At 38.9% G+C, this 19,315-nt stretch overlaps 2 protein-coding genes across 2 annotated transcripts in view; both read right to left on the bottom strand.

Annotated features, from left to right (window-relative positions):
- The window catches only part of fbf1 (Fas binding factor 1), a 214,230-nt gene that overhangs the window by 116,459 nt on the left and 78,456 nt on the right, over positions 1-19,315 (bottom strand). The window lies entirely within an intron of this gene.
- cygb1 (cytoglobin 1) lies at positions 1,515-19,232 on the bottom strand. The gene is made up of 3 exons (XM_084387845.1): positions 18,806-19,232; positions 9,499-9,730; positions 1,515-3,371 (listed from the first exon to the last, which is right to left on the bottom strand). The coding sequence occupies exons 1-3, from the start codon at positions 18,937-18,939 to the stop codon at positions 3,204-3,206; spliced, it is 534 nt and encodes a 177-aa protein (XP_084243971.1). The 5' UTR covers positions 18,940-19,232; the 3' UTR covers positions 1,515-3,203.

Raw genomic sequence — 19,315 nt, 5'->3', positions numbered from 1 at the left:
ACACACACACACACACACACACACACACACACACACACACACACACACACACACACACACACACACACACACACACACAAGCACACACACACGTCTGGTTCACTATCTTTGTGGGGACTTTCCATAGACTTAATGGTTTTTATACTGTACAAACTGTATATTCTGTCCCCTTACACTAACCCTACCCCTAAACCTACCCATCACAGAAAACTTTCTGCATTTTTACATTTTCAAAAAAATACAATTTAGTATGTTTATTTACCCATTCCCCTCATGGGGACCGCTGGCTGGTCCCCACAATGGAGGTGATCTCAGGTTTTACTATCCTTGTGGGGACATTTGGTTCCCACAATGTAATATAAATCAAACGCATACTCACACACACGCAAACACACACACACACACACACACACACACACACACACACACACACACACACACACACACTGTCTCTGTCTGCAGTACACTCTCTCTCACACACTCACACACACATACACACACACACACACACACTCTCTCTGTCTCTGTCTGCAGTACACACTCTCTCACACACTCACACTCGCACAGGTTTATAATGACATTTGTTCCACTAAGATCCGCTCATTTATCCGGCTCGTGGTTTATCTCTCTCTAACTCTCCTCTAATCACTCCGCTCTTGATAATGAAGTTTTCTCTCTTCCTTTGTAAAGTTTGTTGAGGTCAGAGGCTGAATGTGTGTGTGATTAGAGCCGTTCCTGGGGTTCACTGTGGATTATCACACACGGACACATGCTGCTGGTTAACACACTGATAAAATGACTGAATTTAATAGAGATTTAATCACGTTCAGCTCACAGTAAACAGTGCTTGCTTTCAAAACTTTATCATGGTTACCATAGCATCCGTCAAAACACCACGTGTGCTGCAGTTCATGAACTTCCTGTGAGAACAATCCATGTTTGGTGGCTTTCAGTGCATGTCTGTAGCAAATACAATTAAATCAATACAATTAAAACATTCAAATGAAAATAAAATTATATAAAATACAATTATACATTTAAATATTTAGTTATATAATAATAATAAAAGTACAAATGTAAATGTTAACATTTTAATAAAATAATATGTATGTTATTAAAATATGATGTGTGTGTATATATATATATATATATATTTAACAACAGTTAAAAACTAAAATAATTCAGTTGAAAATTCAAATATTAAATACAAATTAAAATTTTAATAGTAACAATTTAAATATTTTAATAACATTATATCTAATTAAAATATGATGTATATGTAATACATTTTTAAAAAACGAAAATATTAAATATATAGATTTATATATAATAATGTTACAAATTAAAATTGTAACATTTTAATAATATTATTAAAATAAAATTTAAATATTACAATTTAAATAAAATTACAAATCTATTCATTCAAAATCTGAATTTGAAATATTTTAAAAATATTGTTATGGTTTTCTAAAATAAAAAGTGTATGACCAAAAAAAGTGCGAGACTCAGAGTTTATCTCTTTAATGTTTCAGAGTTTATTTCTGAATCAGTGATTATATCACAGATACAAAACATTTGGAGAAGTACAAAAAGAAAAGAGTTGACCTGCTTCAGTTCCACAGAACAGTCCTTGTTATTCATTTCGATCAGTTTTTTACACTGAGGAAGCGACTGTTACAAAAGCACTCGTCTCTTTCAAAAACATCCGCTGCAGATGAACTGGATATTTATCTGAAACCTCCAGCAGAGTTTATTTATAAGACCGAGAGATGTTTCATCAGAATTGCACATTTTTGTATCTGACGGAGATGGTGTTTGTGTACGAGGCCATGGTTCATCTGGAGTATGTGTAAATATTTAACGGGAGCCGGACCGCCGAGAGCTTGAGATTTCTGCACTGATTTATACGAGTGTTTGTTATCTAAGCTGAATAACAGTTGCTAGGGATCTGACATCGATAAAGTCCAGATAAAATAGCATGTGGGTCCATAAACATTTGTAAAGTTCACTCTCTCAGTGTTCTTTAGTTTAATGGTGTTTTGGTTCCTGATGGTTATTAGTCTCGCTGGTTGTTCATTAGTTCCTGCACCTGTTGTGTTTCACCTTTATCACTCCACCTGTGTATTCAAGCTCTCAGTTTCCTTTGGTTGTGTGTTAGTTTGCTCCTGTGATCGCCTGTATGTTACTTTGTGGATTAATAAAGAATAGGGATGCACCGATATGAAAATTTTGCCAGATACCGATAACCGATAATTCTTTATATTTGAAAGCCGATAACCGATATATTGGCCGATGAATCTAAATCCACATTTTGATATAATTTTTGAGAGCCCGATTACAAAAACCAAAGTCTCACTATTAAAAGCCACGTCCCAAACACACATTTATGATGTTTTCATTATAATTGTATGTAGCTGATATGACAGACTTGTGCTGTACATGTTGCACTTTACTGTATTTTCCTTTTCAAAGTGATTCCAATCATATTTCAAGCATATTTCATGGTGAACCTGAAGTGTCTCAGCTGAAGGAAATAATCCATTATTTATCGGCTTTAATGTATCGGGACGATAACAATAACATTATTATATTAATGAACATATATCGGCCGATAACATTAATATTGAACATATATTGGGCTGATAATGATAACATTAATAATGAACATATTGTCCGATAACGATAACATTAATAATGAACATGTTTCGGCAGATAACATTAATATTGAACATATATCGCCCGATAACATTAATATTGAACATATTTTGGGCTGATAATGACAACATTAATAATGAACATATTGTCCGATAACGATAACATTAATAATGAACATATTGTCCGATAACGATAACATTAATAATGAACATATATCGGCCGATAACATTAATAATGAACATATATCGGCCGATAACGATAACATTAATAATGAACATATATCTGGCCGATACCGATAACATTAATAATGAATATGTATCGCCCGATACCGATATGACAACCGATATATTGTGCACCCTTAATATAGAAGTGTTTGTTTGGATTCTCCAGCGTCGTGGGATTACGACAGCCACTGATTACAGCTGTTTATATTCTACTATATTCTCTTTTTCTTCCAATATTTAGAATATAGAAACAAATCAAATATACATGTCAAATCTGCAGTAATCTTTGGTGTGAGTTGTACAATTCTGCATTAATTCTCTCCTTCACTTTGCAGAGTTTTTGATGGATTCCCAGCCGACTTCAGCGTAAACGGTGTTCATCTGCCAGTACAGGACGCCCATGAGTTTAGACCACGCCCCCTGCACCGAGGCTGGACTGAAGGATTGTGGGAAGGCTTCCACCAGCACCTCCAGGATCACTCCGGCCAGAATCTGCAGAAATGAGTTTGGGGTCAGTAAAACTATTAATACTTTTACTCAGTAAAAACACATGATCAAATATGAAGAAGTACAACTGTTTTCAACATTGATAATAATCATAAATGTTTCTTCAGCAGCAAATCAGCATATTAGAATGATTTCTGAAGGATCATGTGACACTGAAGACTGGAGTAATGATGCTGAAAATTCAACTTTGATCACATAGAAAACAGCTATTTCAAATTGTAATAATATTTTACAATATTACTGTTTTTACTGTATTTTTTACTAAATGAATGCAGCCTTGGTGAGCAGAAGGGACTTCTTTTAGAAACACTTAATTTCAATAGTCCACTTTAGACATTATACTGACTAAGTAACTTCGCAACTATGTCAACCAGGGTTCAGTTGCACCATCTGTGTAAGTTGCAATTTAGCCAAGTTATAACTTACGCACTACTAAATATTTTTGCGTTGCACCATTAAACTTAGTTGAAGTGTAACTCTACGTATAAACTACATATTTACAGAAAAGGAGTAACGATTGGAATAAAATAGCAGACTGACTGAACTGCGTCAATAAGCTCTTCTTTTACGCGACAGACTTCAGTCCCTTAGAAATATGCTGACATTTAAGGCCATTGCACACTGAGTCCGAAATTTTCGTATGCGTTTTTTCGTGTTCGTCAGCAGTAAAATTCGTCACGCACAGAAACCTTGCACACTGAGTCCGATGCGTATTTATTAAACCTTTGCGGAAAAAAACGCAAAAAATACTAAATGGATTCGTCAAGCAGTGAGGATGAATTTGTTGCCCTCTTTCTTCTTAAAAAGAGAGAAAGAAAGAGGAAATATTGGGTCCATCCAATCCTGAGATAGCGCCGAGAGGAAGGAGAGTTTCACCTCCTTATCAAGGAGTTGCGAAATTATCCCAAACGATTAAAATTTACCTCAGAATGTCAGTGGAACAGTTTGATGCTTTGCTAGCGATACTGGAGCCACATATTAAAAAGAAGACCACCAATTTCCGTGAACCAATCGATCCTGAACAGAAACTGGCAGTATGTCTATGGACGGACACACACACAGACACACGCGGCCGGCAGAAGCGCTGGGCAGACAGAACAGCTGTATACAGGTTATATTTTATTCAGTGTCTTTGTAATCCGCATTTTGTTTTTCATACAGTACTTGTGCTGCGAGACGAAGTGTATCAAATTGTCAGACGTCATTCTGGATTTTGTCGTTCGCTTGTACGGTGGCTCTGAGTTTTCAAAAAACCTCACAAAACACTTGCTGTGGATGCGAAAAACGCAGAAAATCGAACCCAATCCGATTTTTTTTTTACGGACGAAAGTTTCGTAGACAGTGTGCAAGCATGATTGACATAACATGAGGTCGAATTTTGTTTTTAACGTGCGAAAATTTCGTAGACAGTGTGCAAGCATGATTGACATAACGTGAGGTCGAATTTTGTTTTTTACGGACGAAAGTTTCGTAGACAGTGTGCAAGCATGATTGACATAACATGAGGTCGAATTTTGTTTTTTACGGACGAAAGTTTCGTAGACAGTGTGCAAGCATGATTGACATAACATGAGGTCGAATTTTGTTTTTTACGGACGAAAGTTTCGTAGACAGTGTGCAAGCATGATTGACATAACGTGAGGTCGAATTTTGTTTTTTACGGACGAAAGTTTCGTAGACAGTGTGCAAGCATGATTGACATAACATGAGGTCGAATTTTGTTTTTTACGGACGAAAGTTTCGTAGACAGTGTGCAAGCATGATTGACATAACATGAGGTCGAATTTTGTTTTTTACGGACGAAAGTTTCGTAGACAGTGTGCAAGCATGATTGACATAACGTGAGGTCGAATTTTGTTTTTAACGTGCGAAAATTTCGGATGCGGATTTCGGACTCAGTGTGCAATGGCCTTTACACTCACTTACATTTTAAGAGAGAGAACATTATGTGAATAGATAATTATTTTAGTTTAGCTCCAACTCACCTGCCTGGAAGTGTCTGGTAATCCTGAAACCTTACTATAAAAAAATATGTTTGTGCTAATTTTATTTTAAGTTTAGCCAACTTGAAATGTGAATTTGTACTAAGTGACAACTTGGATATTTGAGTTGACTTAACTTACTTACTTACGAACACTTACTTTTTAAGGGGCTTTTTACACAACATCGTTTTCAACTAAAAACGTAAAACTTTTTATGCGTTTTGGCTGTTCGTTTAAACAAACTTCTGAAGACGATGACATCATGCACATGCGTATTACGTGTTCAGTCTATAGTCTTTCATCGCCATCTAATGGTCTGGCAGCAGAATACAGCGTTTTAGTCGTTTTCGCGGATCCGTGTGAATAATCAGAATCAGAAATCAGAATCAGAATCAGAATCAGAAAGAGCTTTATTGCCAAGTGTGCTTGCACCCACAAGGAATTTTTCTTGGTACTGAAGCTTCCAGTGCACATATACAAATACAAATACAACAAGAACACAGTAATACAAATTCTAAGAATGAAAATATATAAAAAATAAATAAAAATAGTATAAAAGTAAAAAAGTAGGGTCACAGTTGGGTTTAGTCTGAATAAACATTTACAGATTATGAACATATTTACAGTATTTTGAGTAGTATGAATAATATAAATATCACCTGAATTAGAGAATATTACACTAGACAGTGGGAGTCTAGCGCATGTTACAGATTATAAACATATTTACAGTATTTTGAGTAGTATGAATAATATAGATATAAATATCACCTGAGTTTATTGCACTAGACAGTGGGAGTATTGCACTTACAGGCATATGCTTTGGGGGGCATGTTAAGTGTTCAGAAGGGAAATGGCCTGTGGAAAGAAACTGTTCCTGTGCCTGGAAGTTCTTGTGGCCAGTGATCTGTGTCGCCGTCCTGACGGTAACAGTTCAAACAGGGGGTGTCCAGGGTGAGTGGAGTCTGTGATGATTTTACCTGCTCTCTTCCTCACTCTGGAAGAGTACAGGTCCTGGAGGGTTGGCAGGGGGGCACCAATAATCCTCTCTGCAGTCCGGACTGTCCGTTGTAGTCTCCTGATGTCCGATTTGGTAGCTGAACCAAACCAGACAGTGATGGAAGTGCTTAAGACAGACTCAATGACGGCTGAGTAGAACTGGATCAGCAGCTCCTGTGGCAGATTGAACTTCTTCAGCTGGCGAAGGAAGTACAGTCTCTGCTGGGCCTTTTTCACAATGGAGTCAATGTGATTTGCCCACTTCAGGTCCTGGGAGATGGTAGAGCCCAGGAACCTGAATGACTCCACTGCTTCCACAGTGCTGTTCATGATGGTGAGAGGGGGGAGTGCTGGGGTGTTTCTCCTGAAGTCCACGATCATCTCCACTGTTTTGAGCGTGTTCAGCTCAAGGTTGTTATAACTGCACCAGACAGCCAGCTGTTCAACCCCCAGTCTGTAAGCAGACTCGTCACCATTTTGGATGAGACCGATGACAGTGGTGTCGTCTGCAAATTTCAGGAGCTTGACAGAGGGGTCTTTAGAAGTGCAGTCATTAGTGTACAGGGAGAAGAGCAGTGGGGAGAGAACGCACCCTTGGGGGGTGCCAGTGCTGATGGTGAGGGTCCTGGATGTGAGTTTCCCCAGTCTCACTAGCTGCTGCCGGTCCGTCAGGAAGCTGGAGATCCACTGACAGATTGTGGATGGCATGGAGAGCTGAGTCAGTTTGGCTGTGAGAAGATCAGGCATGATGGTATTGAAGGCCGAACTGAAGTCCACGAATAAGATCCGTGCATAAGTCCCAGGTCTGTCAAGATGTTGCAGGATATAGTGCAGTCCCATGTTGACTGCATCATCCACAGACCTGTTTGCTCTGTAAGCAAACTGAAGGGGATCCATCAGGGGTCCGGTGATGTCCTTCAGATAGGCCAACACCAGTCTTTCAAACGACTTCATGACCACAGACGTGAGAGCGACAGGTCTGTAGTCATTAAGTCCAGTGATTTTAGTTTTTTTGGGAACCGGAATGATAGTGGAGCGTTTGAAGCAGCAGGGAACTTCACACTGCTCCAATGATCTGTTGAAGATCTGCGTGAAGACTGGGGCCAGTTGGTCAGCACAGGCTTTTAGACAAGCAGATGAGATGCCGTCTGGGCCTGAAGCTTTCCTAGTCTTCTGTTTTTTGAAGACTCTGCTCACGTCCTCCACACAGACCTTAAGCTCAGGTTGGATGGCAGAAGGGGGGAGGAGAGGGGTTGCAGGAGGTGATGGTGGATGTGTGAAGTGCACATCAGGGCGGGTGTGAGGTGTGAGTCTGGGCTTCTCAAACCTGCAATAGAATGCATTGAGAGTGTCAGCCAGTTGTTGATTCTCCACAGATGGGGGGGATGGTGATTTGTAGTTGGTGATGTTCCTCAGGCCTCTCCAGACTGATGCCGGGTCGTTGGCTGAAAACTGGTTTTTCAGCTTTTCAGAGTAGCTTCTTTTAGCAACTCTGATCTCCTTTGTCAGTTTGTTTCTGGCCTGGTTATACAAGATTTTATCCCCACTTCTGTAAGCATCCTCTTTGGCATGACGAAGCTGTTTGAGTTTCCCAGTAAACCATGGTTTATCATTAGTGAATGATAAGAATGTCCTGGTAGGAATGCATGTATCCTCACAGAAACTGATATATGATGTTACAGTATCTGTGAGCTCATCCAGATCGGTGGCTGCAGCTTCAAAAACAGTCCAATCAGTGCAATCGAAGCAGGCCTGTAGATCCTGCTCTGCTTCGTTGGTCCATCTTTTTACAGTCCTTAATACAGGTTTAGCTGATTTCAGTTTCTGCCTGTAGGTCGGTATAAGATGAACCAAACAGTGATCAGAGAGCCCCAAAGCTGCCCGTGGGACGGAGTGATACGCATTCTTTATCGTGGTGTAACAGTGGTCCAATATATTACTGTCTCTGGTAGGACATGTAACATGCTGTCTGTATTTTGGCAGTTCACGGGAGAGATTTGCTTTGTTAAAATCCCCAAGAATGATTAAAAGAGAGTCTGGGTACCTTTGTTCCATTTCAGCTATATGTTCAGCCAGCTGTTGTAGCGCCGCGCTCACACACGCGTCTGGAGGAATGTAAACATTCGCGAGAATGAATGAGGAAAACTCCCGCGGCGAGTAGAAAGGTTTACAGTTTATGAAATGCACCTCTAAATTAGGAGAGCACATCTTCTTCAGTGTTGTTACATCTGAACACCAACTTTCGTTAATGTAGAAACACAATCCACCACCTCTCGTTTTCCCCGTTAGTTCCGCGATGCGATCCGCTCGGAACAGCTGGAAGCCCGGCAGATGTAGTGCGTTGTCCGGTATGGCTTCACTCAGCCAGGTTTCAGTGAAGCACAGAGCAGCGGAGTTTAAAAAGTCCTTATTAGTGCGGGTGAGGAGAAGAAGTTCGTCCATTTTGTTAGGAAGAGATCGGAGATTCGCAAGATGAATACTGGGTAGTGCAGTGCGGAGGCCGCGCTCGCGGAGTTTAACCAGCGCGCCGGCGCGCTTCCCGCGTTTGCGTCTGACCGCGCGTTTTAACAACACCGCTGCGCCTCCAACGAGAATGTCCAGTAAAACGTCTGAGTAATCAAAATCTGTAAAAAACTTGTCTGGTGTGTGTTTCCTAATGTCCAGAAGTTCGTCTTTGGTGAAACTGATAGGAAAAGAATGACTAAACGCAGAACAAACGAACAAAAACAACACAATGACTGGAGAGCTCCACACCGAGGCAGCCATCCGCGGCGCCATCTTGAATGGAAAGGGGATCGTAATAATGGGGATCGTTTTGACAATGTTCGTCTCAAAGGAAGAACTTCTCCATTTTAAGCATATTGTTGTCGTCTAAACGTACCCTAAGTTGACACAACACTTCTTTACAGTGTGGATCAGATGTTTTTAATTAGGGTTGGAGCTAAACTCTGCAGGGCTGAGTTTGAGACCATTGTTACTTATAATGAGAGTTACTTCACAAGTAGTTGCAAAGTTACTCATAGTCAGTAGAATGCCTAAAGTGGACTATCGAAATAAAATGTAACCCTTCTTTCCAAAACATTTAAAAATCTCCCAGAGCCAAGAATTGTTGTCGTTTGTTTCCTCATACTCACTTTAAAGTAAACGGGATCCACCTTGTGTCTGAGCGCGTGTGATTTGCCCATCTGCTTGAAGATGGTGTTGAGTTTGTCTGCGTCGCGCAGGTTTTCCACCATCGAGTTGAGGGTGGTCATGACCCGCAGGGCATGTTTCTTCAGCTGGACGCTCTGCCGCATCTCCTCGGGATCCTGCATGTCGCGGAACTGACTGAAGTACTTCTTCGCCGACGGGAAGTTCCCGAAGAACCTGGAGGAAACACATTTAGTTATGGTTACAACAAACATTTCCTATCATCTGGACCTGCCATAAGATTCAAAGAGGGCATGTTATGCCCCTTTTCAAAGTCTTGATGTTGTTTTTGGCCTCTACCAGAACAGGTTTTCATGCTTGAATGTTCAAAAAACACATTATTTTCCTCATATTCTCCATTGTTGCAGCTCCTCTCTTCCTAGTCTGTCAGTAACGCTCTGTTTAGTTCCTGTCTCTATGAAGCCCCTCCATCTGAAAAGCTCACTGTGCTCTGATTGGTCGGCTGGAGCAGTGTGTTTGGGAAATGTCCCGCCCCTAATTACCATAATGGCCAGTTTCAACATACTACTAACTAACTCAACCAGGCACCGCCCCTTTATTCTGCGTATTAATTATTTAAATGAGGAATATTTTGACATGTTCGTTTCCCGGAAGAAACTGGAGGTTTCACAATGGAGGCGTTTCAGGGAGTTCAGGAACAGTGACTCTGATATAGAGAATAACTCCCGCTGGAGGGAGTTTATAACTTTACAGAGTTTTTTCATGCTCAAACAGCAACATTACACACTAAAGAAAGATGAACATGTACAAAAAGCATAATAGGTCTTCTTTAAAGTGATAGATCACACAAAGATGATCATTCTGTCATCATTTACTCGTTCCAAACCTGTAGGATTATCTTTCTTTCTTCTAAATGTTTTTCTTGTTCATACAATGTAGTCACTGGGCAATTTTATTTTGTTCCCAAAGTTCGTCAAAATATCACCTTTTATGTTCCACAGATGAAAGAAATTCATACAGATTTGGAACGGCATGTTTTTTGGGTGAACTGCCCCTTTAAGAGACCCCAATAAAATGAGCATGAATTAAAAATATCCTTTTGTATTATTGCCCTGAAATAATGTGATTGTTTTTCATTTTTAGTTTTTAAGTGATCCTGTGTATAAGTGCAAACACAGAAGCATTTCTATTCAGACTAGAACAGAAGATCCTCGTCATCGTGTGATCAAAACAAAGTTGCAAATCTTCATTAATTTATGATCGTTTATGCATTTGATTTACTATAATAATCTCTATGTCTAGCTTTGTGATGTCACATTCACATTAGCAGCATCTTTGTTTATACTGGCCCATAAAACGGTTAAAAGCCAAAACCAAGTTCTGTTGGTTTAAAATGTTAGATACATTTATAAATTAAAGATTTGATTTAATTGTGATCAAATGTTTATTGAGAAGAATGTTAAATATATTTGACTTGAATAAAACCTAGTACATTTTTCAGTGTACATTTAGCAGATATTTTAAATAAATGAAAATAACAAAGGTAGTGGATGATTAAGTTTCAGATTGAGGATCCAAACTTCCTGTTTTAACAAGAAATGCATCAAAGCAGGGCTGTGCAACCGTTTCATGAGCTTCCTACAGATAAACCTATAAAAAGTGAGTGTGAGAGAAAGTGTGTTCGGACCCAGCTGGACAGATAACCGTTCCTGAGATAATATTTAACCAACATTGCTGAAATTCTCCTCCACTTACTGCAATAAAACTCAGGGAATGGCTTTTTTTGTAATGAAAATGAGTTCAGATGCAGTTAAAGGGAAGTTTTGCACTCTTGACCCTATAGTGTGTGTTGTTCCTCTTGTCCAGCAGAAGCAGCTCAAACACTTTATAATGTTTAATGTTTCTGGCTGTATAAATATGATTCTGTGTTTACTATCACCTAAACACATATATCTCTCTCTCCATCACATTCAGGTGTGTGTTTCTGCCTTGACTTGAAATTTTAGTATTGTGTATTAAGTATTATAGTAGTATTATATATTATAGTATAGTGTTATGGGTGGTTGCCAGGGTGTTGCCATGCAGTCACTAAGGTGTTCCTATTGGTTGTTAGCATGTTGTTATGCGGTTGCTAGGCAGTTCTGGGTGTTTGCAAGGTGGTTGCTTACTAAAAATAATATGTAAGCATGAGCTAACAGTTCTGTGTCTCAGATAAAAGAGATAAATGTATAATTCAGCTCCAAACATTTCTAAATATAAGGATCTGAAACATCACTAATATTCCCAGTGTTACTGTAGGTGACCTTTAGTCTTGAAGGCTTATGTAAGTGTTTGTTCTGATGTAACACACTTCAGATGGTGGTCACTTGAAGGTTTCTGATCATGTATTTTCATCTACAGGCCTCAAACATGGTGGCTTATTTTCCCCATAAGAGGCTGATTGTAAATCCTTCAATCCTTAAGTTTAAAATGTCCTCAGGGAGCGAGTTTCAACACTATTGCTGAACTGTGATTGTCCCCAGGAGTGTTTGTTATGATTATGTGTGTAACGGTACGTCCTGTCCTTTTTAAACACACAGATTGCTGTGCCATCTTGTCTTAAATTTCCTTTAAAGTGAATTAATATGTCTGAACCTGCATTATCTGATGCTCGCGGTGCATCCCGCATGTCTGAGATCCCTGTTACTAATGTAAGTGGTTGACGTGCGGTTAGATATCTGACATCAGATCATGATTTATGCATCTGAGATATTAGTCCCAGTGGCTGTTAGATTACAGCAGAACAAGAGTGGACTGGTTAACCCTCTTAAAAACTTAAAAACATTTAAAAAAGAACCAAATGATTTCATAGGAGGGTCGTTTCAAGTTTCTCAACAAAAGGGTGCATTGAGTTGTTATGAATGAGTTCATGTTGGCTTCCAGATTTCAGACTCCTGCATCAAATTTGCTTGAATTGTGTTGATCTTATGAGTCCCACCCTTCAACTGTATTTCACCTCAGAAGTGAACCTTAAACCAAACCGCAACAGGACAGGAAGATCCGTCCCCTTAATTAGACACGGAGTCGAGTAAATGCCCACAGAAGAGACTCGAAGTCGAAGTCAAACAGCAGATAAAGGGAACCGGTGTCTGCTCTGTCCTCCTAATGTGTGTCATTACTCATGTTTGAGTACACCAGCTCTTAACCTCTGCTAAGTGTCAGCGGCTGGACGATGAACAAAGGCACTTCAAATCCCCTGGAAAGTTAAAACAATCACGGGGATCATAAACGGAGCTTGAGTTATGAAGACACTCTTAGTCCGTATGCATGTGATAAGACACCTTTAAAGAGACAGATCACCCAATCTGATCATTACAGAGCACATTGTGCGTTGAACACACGCTACATTGATTATGGCTTACATTGATTATGGCGCTGAACCGTCCCGGGAGCGCAAATGCATTTCCTAATTTACCGACGTGCATCTGTGGAGGGAGAAGTCCACTGTGCGCGGGTGCAAAATAGGAATGATACATGCGTCGGTGTACAAAGTCAATTGCGCTGGGTGCAAGATAGGGCCCTTGGTGTCATGTCGTGTTGATCAATATGCCATTTCATGTTGCATTTTTATTGGCTAGTCTGTTGACGTAGGTCGTAGCAGCAACAAACACACTTTGAGATGATCATGCTGAATTACTGACACTGTCTGAAAATGATCACAGGCTATCTATCTTTGGTCGCAAGACTGTGACATTGGCCGTCTTTGAACCTCTCTCACATGACCACAGAAATCACCGCGATTGGTCATCTTTCGTCTGGGACAGCCCACAATCGTACAGTGTGTACCGGGCGTAAGGCACATTTATAAAAACTGCTTAAATTTAGTAATTGAACTCAGGCCTAATCCTGGCTTAATCTAAACCCTGTCTGTGAAACCAGGCCTTAATGTCTTTATTTAAGTGTATATTGAATCATTATGGTTTGGCTAGATTTGTCAAAATGTTTCTGTTTTGTGTTAAAATACTAACAAATTATTAAAAAAGTGTTATTTGAGTAGTATTTATATGCTGTTTTAGTTTAAGTTTGATTTTGTCATTTTTTTTACGTTTCTAATAGCTTTATTTTATTTTATTTATTTTTCTCTTTGTGATTTTTGCCTTGACGTCACGCTGCCCACGAGGCTATCGGCGCTTACTTGTGTTTCAGTTTTAGTACTTAAACTTTTTTAACTCTATCATTTCTAATTTTCGCTTAAGTTTTTCACATAATATTCATACTTTATCATTTTTTGTAATTCGATTTTTAATAATTTTACTCAACAACAGTGTTTGGAATAACGCCGTTTAAAAGAATGGCGTTAGGTAACGACGTTATTTTTCCAGTAACGGGGTAATCTAACTAATTACTTTTCCCGTCGTTACAACGCCGTTAACATTACTGGACGTTAAATGCGGTGCGTTACTATGCATTGATTGAATAAACTGTAATCCGAACGCACCCCTGGCTCTCACAGCTAGTGAGGAGGTGGGTTAATAACGAGGTAAGCGATTATGATTGGCTAAGGCAGTGTCATGTGTTTCATGGTAGCCAATCAGAACCAGTGTTTTTACACACATGCCAGCACACGCGCCACACACACACCAGCTAAACAGAGATTCGATGAAGCAGCAGAGATGGCGAGTTAGGAGCAATCCTGTCTGAAAGGTTGGCGGGCGCGATCGAAAAGTTGCAAAGTGTTTACATTTGTGTGTGTGTGTGTGTGTGTGTGTGTGAGAGAGAGAAACAGAAAGAGAGGCGCGGGCGCGATCGAAAAGTCGTAAAGTGTTTACATTTGTGTGCGTGTGTGTGTGTGTGTGAGGCGCGGACGCGATCGAACAGTGGAAACTGGAAACATAAAAACATTCAATTCATTCAGGTACAATTACCAAACATATCTCAAGGTCTTTTTGTCTTTTTATTAATTTAATTAATAAACTAATTATATAAAACATATAAAATGTTATATCTGTCGATGTGCAATAAATATCTAAAGTTATGTACAAACACCTGTCTGTTCTACTCATTTCAACTGACTTGTGAAAACTGCTAAAAAAAATCAAAATTCTTTGACATATAGCCTATAGCAATTTTTTTTTTTTTTAACAGTAACGCAAATAGTTACTTTCCCTGGTAACGAGTTACTTTTATTATAGAGTAATTCAGTTACTAACTACTTTTTGGAACAAGTAGTGAGTAACTATAACTAATTACTTTTTTTAAGTAACGTTCCCAACACTGCTCAACAATAACAACACTGTTTGGGATGACATGAAGTGAGTAAAGGCCTGATAATTATAACAATAACTATAATGTTGTAGTCTGTTGGTGTAGACGTTAATATAGTTAGTTTAGTATGTCAGTGTGGATATAATTATTGTCTGTTGGTGTGGACACTAACATAGTTAAGGTAGTTATCGTTGTTGGTGTGAATGAGTCTTAAATGATAAAGTTTTATTTAAATAAGTTTTATTTTGGGGTGAATTATCCCTTTAAGACACACAGTTAAAGTGTGTCCGCTTAAGTGAGGTGTTTTGCCATTCGCAACTACTTCTCGGCTGCGATCTGGTGCTTTTTGTCACCAACTATAGTCATGGACATGAAAGGGAAAGGGGCTCTTCTAGAGCTTCAGCGTACGCTTGGGTTTATATGGTTGATAACATCTGATTTATTCCACTGACCTGCTAAATTAAAGCATCACAGAGCTTCCGTTTAAAGCACGTTCCCTCTGAGAAATGAGTCTAATTTCACGAGCTGAAAGAGTTTAATTATAAATCTTTATTGCAGCCCTTCAGGTGTGATCTCAGAGAAGATGTGAGCCGTTATCTTTAGAGAGAAACGACTGCGGTCTTCAAACACTGTTACAGATGAGCACAGGTCAGGAATGAAGAAATATGAGCTCACGTGAGGCTTTCATGTGGTTTCATGATTCGCTCAAATTCCTGAACATTAGAAGAAGAGCAGGATGTTCTTTACAAGGAGGAACAATAGATGTAATAAAATACAAATATGATGAGCTATAAAAGTCATTAAATCATTATTGCATTTTTTTGGGTGTGGTACTTGCACTAGTAGATCTAGTTATGTCATGCAAACTAAGGTTAATAGGTTTTATAATATATTGATTCGCTTTAATCGATTGCTCTTTCTTTTGTTTAATGTTCATGGTTTATTTATTCCAGCTGTATTATAAATGATCTTGAACTCTTTCGCTGTATTACAATCTTTTATAGTCGTGCCAGTAGATCTAGAAGAGAGATAGAGTTAGCGGTGAAGTACATTGAATCAGTCTCTGATGAACTGATTTGAAGTGAAATAACAAACTATCGTGACTCAATAGATTCAGTTTCAGATATCTGGCCTGAATTCTCTTTGATTTGCTCATTTATTTTTAGCTCAACATCTCTCTGTTGCTCACAAATGCATGTTAGTTTACTGAACTTTCTGCATTTGATCGTGTCTGCACATCCAAACACACTTTTTATCACGGAGAAATGCTGTCCGAGATGAATGTCCCGTGATTCCTGATTCAAGAATTTGTGATTCACTCTGATACACTGAGACTTGGGTTGGGAATACATAAACACAATGCATGAAGTAAATAATATTATAGTTTGGTTTGGGATAGTCTGCAGCATCAACATTAGCTCTAATTTAATTAATGAAAACGTTAAGTGTAATAAAGCTTTGAACTGAAACATTTATAAAAGTTATTCGAAATGTTTTAGTTTTAGATGATATCAACAATGCTGTCCTGATTTAGATGTGTGTGTGTGTGTGTACTTGTACAACTATCTTTGTGAGGACCAGTTTGAGTTTTAGACCATTGGAGTGAGGACATAGAGAGTAAAGTGAGGACATTTTGGCTGGTCCTCACTTTCTGAGAGCCCTTTAAAGGCCTGTTTGAGGGTCAAGACTTGGTTTTAGGGATAATATTATAATTAGGTTAAGGGTAGGTTTAGGGTAAGGGTGTGTGTGTGTGTGTGTGTTCATATGTGGTGAAGAGTTTGCTGAAGATCACGAGTGAGAAGGAAGCGAGAGAAGTTTCTTCACTAAAGCTGTGATCTCTGAAACCATGAAGAGCAGCTGGAGATCCCAACAAGGTCAGTATGTTTATCGAATCCCAGTCACACCTCACCGCTACCCACAATCCCCCTGCATCCAATTTAACTTCTTATCTTTCCATACAACATTAGTCTTTATTTATGGCAACATAAGCAGCGCCAGTGGGATTCGTTTTCACTTTCATGTGATGTCGCCATAGAGTTGGTCCTCCTGGAGTCACCTGACGTTCAGTGTTTTCATCACCAACACTAGGACGGTTCACCACTCGCTTTTGGGAGGGATTGAACCAGCAAACTTCAGATGACCAGCTCTGAACCTCTACAGCACATGTGGAAACAACTCGACTCTCCAAAAGCTGAAAGGTTTGTTTGAGAGTTTATCATCATCAGCTCAGTATGAAAACAGAGATCGATGGGAATTGATCTGTGTGCTTATTTAACTCTTACTGTGGGAATACCATAGTACTTTGAAATATACCATGCTACTGTACTGAATGAGTGCCATTCAAAGTATACCTTGATATTACCATGGTAAAAAAACATGGTGTTACCATGGTACATGCCCACATAACCATGAAAGCATGTTGTTACCTGTCCCAAAACACTGTATCACCAAGGTACATGTTCAAAAAACATCATGTACTACCATAGGGCATATCAAAAACTAAGTATGGTGAATATATCCAAACATCCATATTATTACCATGGTACATGTTACATTTTTTTGGAATAATGTTAATAATAAATTTAACGATTATTGGTTCAAAGTAGCAGCGTAAGCTTCCAGCTTTACACAACCATATTATTTACTATGATACTAATAATTGTTATTTTTATTTTACCAATAATACAGAATTACCAATTATAAATGCCAAAACACCGTGGTATTATCATGGTAAATGTTCAAGAACACCGTAGTATCATGGTATGTTCAAAAAACAATGGTACATGCTCAAAAAAGGCAAAACATGGTTTTACTACAGTCTATGTAATAAAATGGCATAACTATAGTAAAAGTATTAGGGTAGAGTGGGGGAAAACGCCCCCCTTAAGGAAAATGTGACATTACAGTGAAACAAAACATAAATGTGACTAGAATTGCCATCCCGGTTTTGAGTGACTATGGCAGGAGTTATTCACCAAATATTAAAATTGCTCAGCCTTCATAATTAATTAGTATTTTCTAATTTCTAAATTAGTGTTTTACCCCTCAGCGTAGGGGGCGTTTTACCCCTCAGCGTAGGGGGCGTTTTACCCCACAAGCTATGACTTTTAAAAAAAATGTTTAATTTTTTAAATATAATTATATTCCTTATAAATAGCATATGATCTCAAACTACAGACGTCACTATTCATCTATCATACATCACTGCGATATCCTGCAGAACAATATTCTCTTAAACACTTGTTTACTAATATCTGAAAATTATAGCATTTACCATGTAATCCTCTTCTCTTAAAATATGTCGCTGGTGTCAGCTTCTCCGTAGAGATTTGTATATCCCCGTTATCAACGTAGTGCATAGCAACAGTAAAAATGTATCTCGACTACTTTTAGTGATCATTTTGGGAAAAACAGGTGGGGGGCGTTTTCCCCCACTCTACCCTACCGTGGTACATGTTAAACTTTTTTTTGCAAACTATGGCATAACCATGGTAAATGTTCAAACAACTATAGTATTACCATAGTACTTCCAAGAACTACAGAATTACAAATTATAAATGCCAAAACACAGTGGTATTATCATGGCAAATGTTCACAAACATTGTAGTAGTACCATGGTAAATGTTCAAATAAAATGATTCTTCCATGGTCTATTTAAAAAACAATGGCATAACTATGGTAAAAATGTCCAGAAAAACAGTATTACATATTACATACATTTATATATGATAAATGTTCAAACAACTATAATATTACCATAGTACAAGTTGGTACATTTCCAAAAACTACAGAATTACAAATTATAAATGCCAAAACACAGTGGTATTTTCATGGTAAATGTTCAAATAAAATGATATTTCCGTGGTCTATTTAAAAAAACAATGGCATAACTATGGTACACATCCAAAAACTATATTATCACCATGATACAAGTCAAAAACACTGTGGTATTACTATAGTACATGTCTAAAGAGCCTTGGAATAACCCAAGTAGAAAACTACAGGTCAAACAGTTTTTGTGAATGACGGATGTATGAACCGGCGTACCTGATGAGCACAGCGACTCCAGCGTTCTCTCGGTTCTCATAGACGGGTCTCCACGTGTCCTGGATCACACACACGTCGTCCTCCGTGAGAGTCTCGGGACTCAGTGTGAGCTCCACTCCTCCGTCTCCCTCCATCCAGACGCTCGCTGAGAAACACTTGAGAGAGAGAGAGAGTGAGAGAGATGTGTTTTCTCCTCCTGCTGAGCTCTTTATTCTGCCTGTCTCTTCAAGAGTCTGATGGAGAGTTTCTGCTGAATGAAGGAGATCCTCCCACCCTCGACCCTTTATCGCTCTCTCTCTCTCTCTCTCTCTCTCTCTCTCACTCACACACTAGTGTTTTTTTCTCTTAACTCACAATCACACCTTCCCCCTTCAGTTTACTTGATTTTTCTCACACTCCTGTATCCGTCTGTTGCCCGCCCACAGGAAAGACATTTGTTTCTCCTGGGCAGCGAGGAGATTAGATGAAGAGCAAACAGAGGCTTTTGCTTCTCAGATGTTTCGATCCCCT

Source organism: Rutilus rutilus, assembly GCF_951802725.1.
Source record: "Rutilus rutilus genome assembly, chromosome: 1".
Lineage (NCBI taxonomy): Eukaryota > Metazoa > Chordata > Actinopteri > Cypriniformes > Leuciscidae > Rutilus > Rutilus rutilus.
This window is presented reverse-complemented; position numbering and strand designations above follow the sequence as displayed.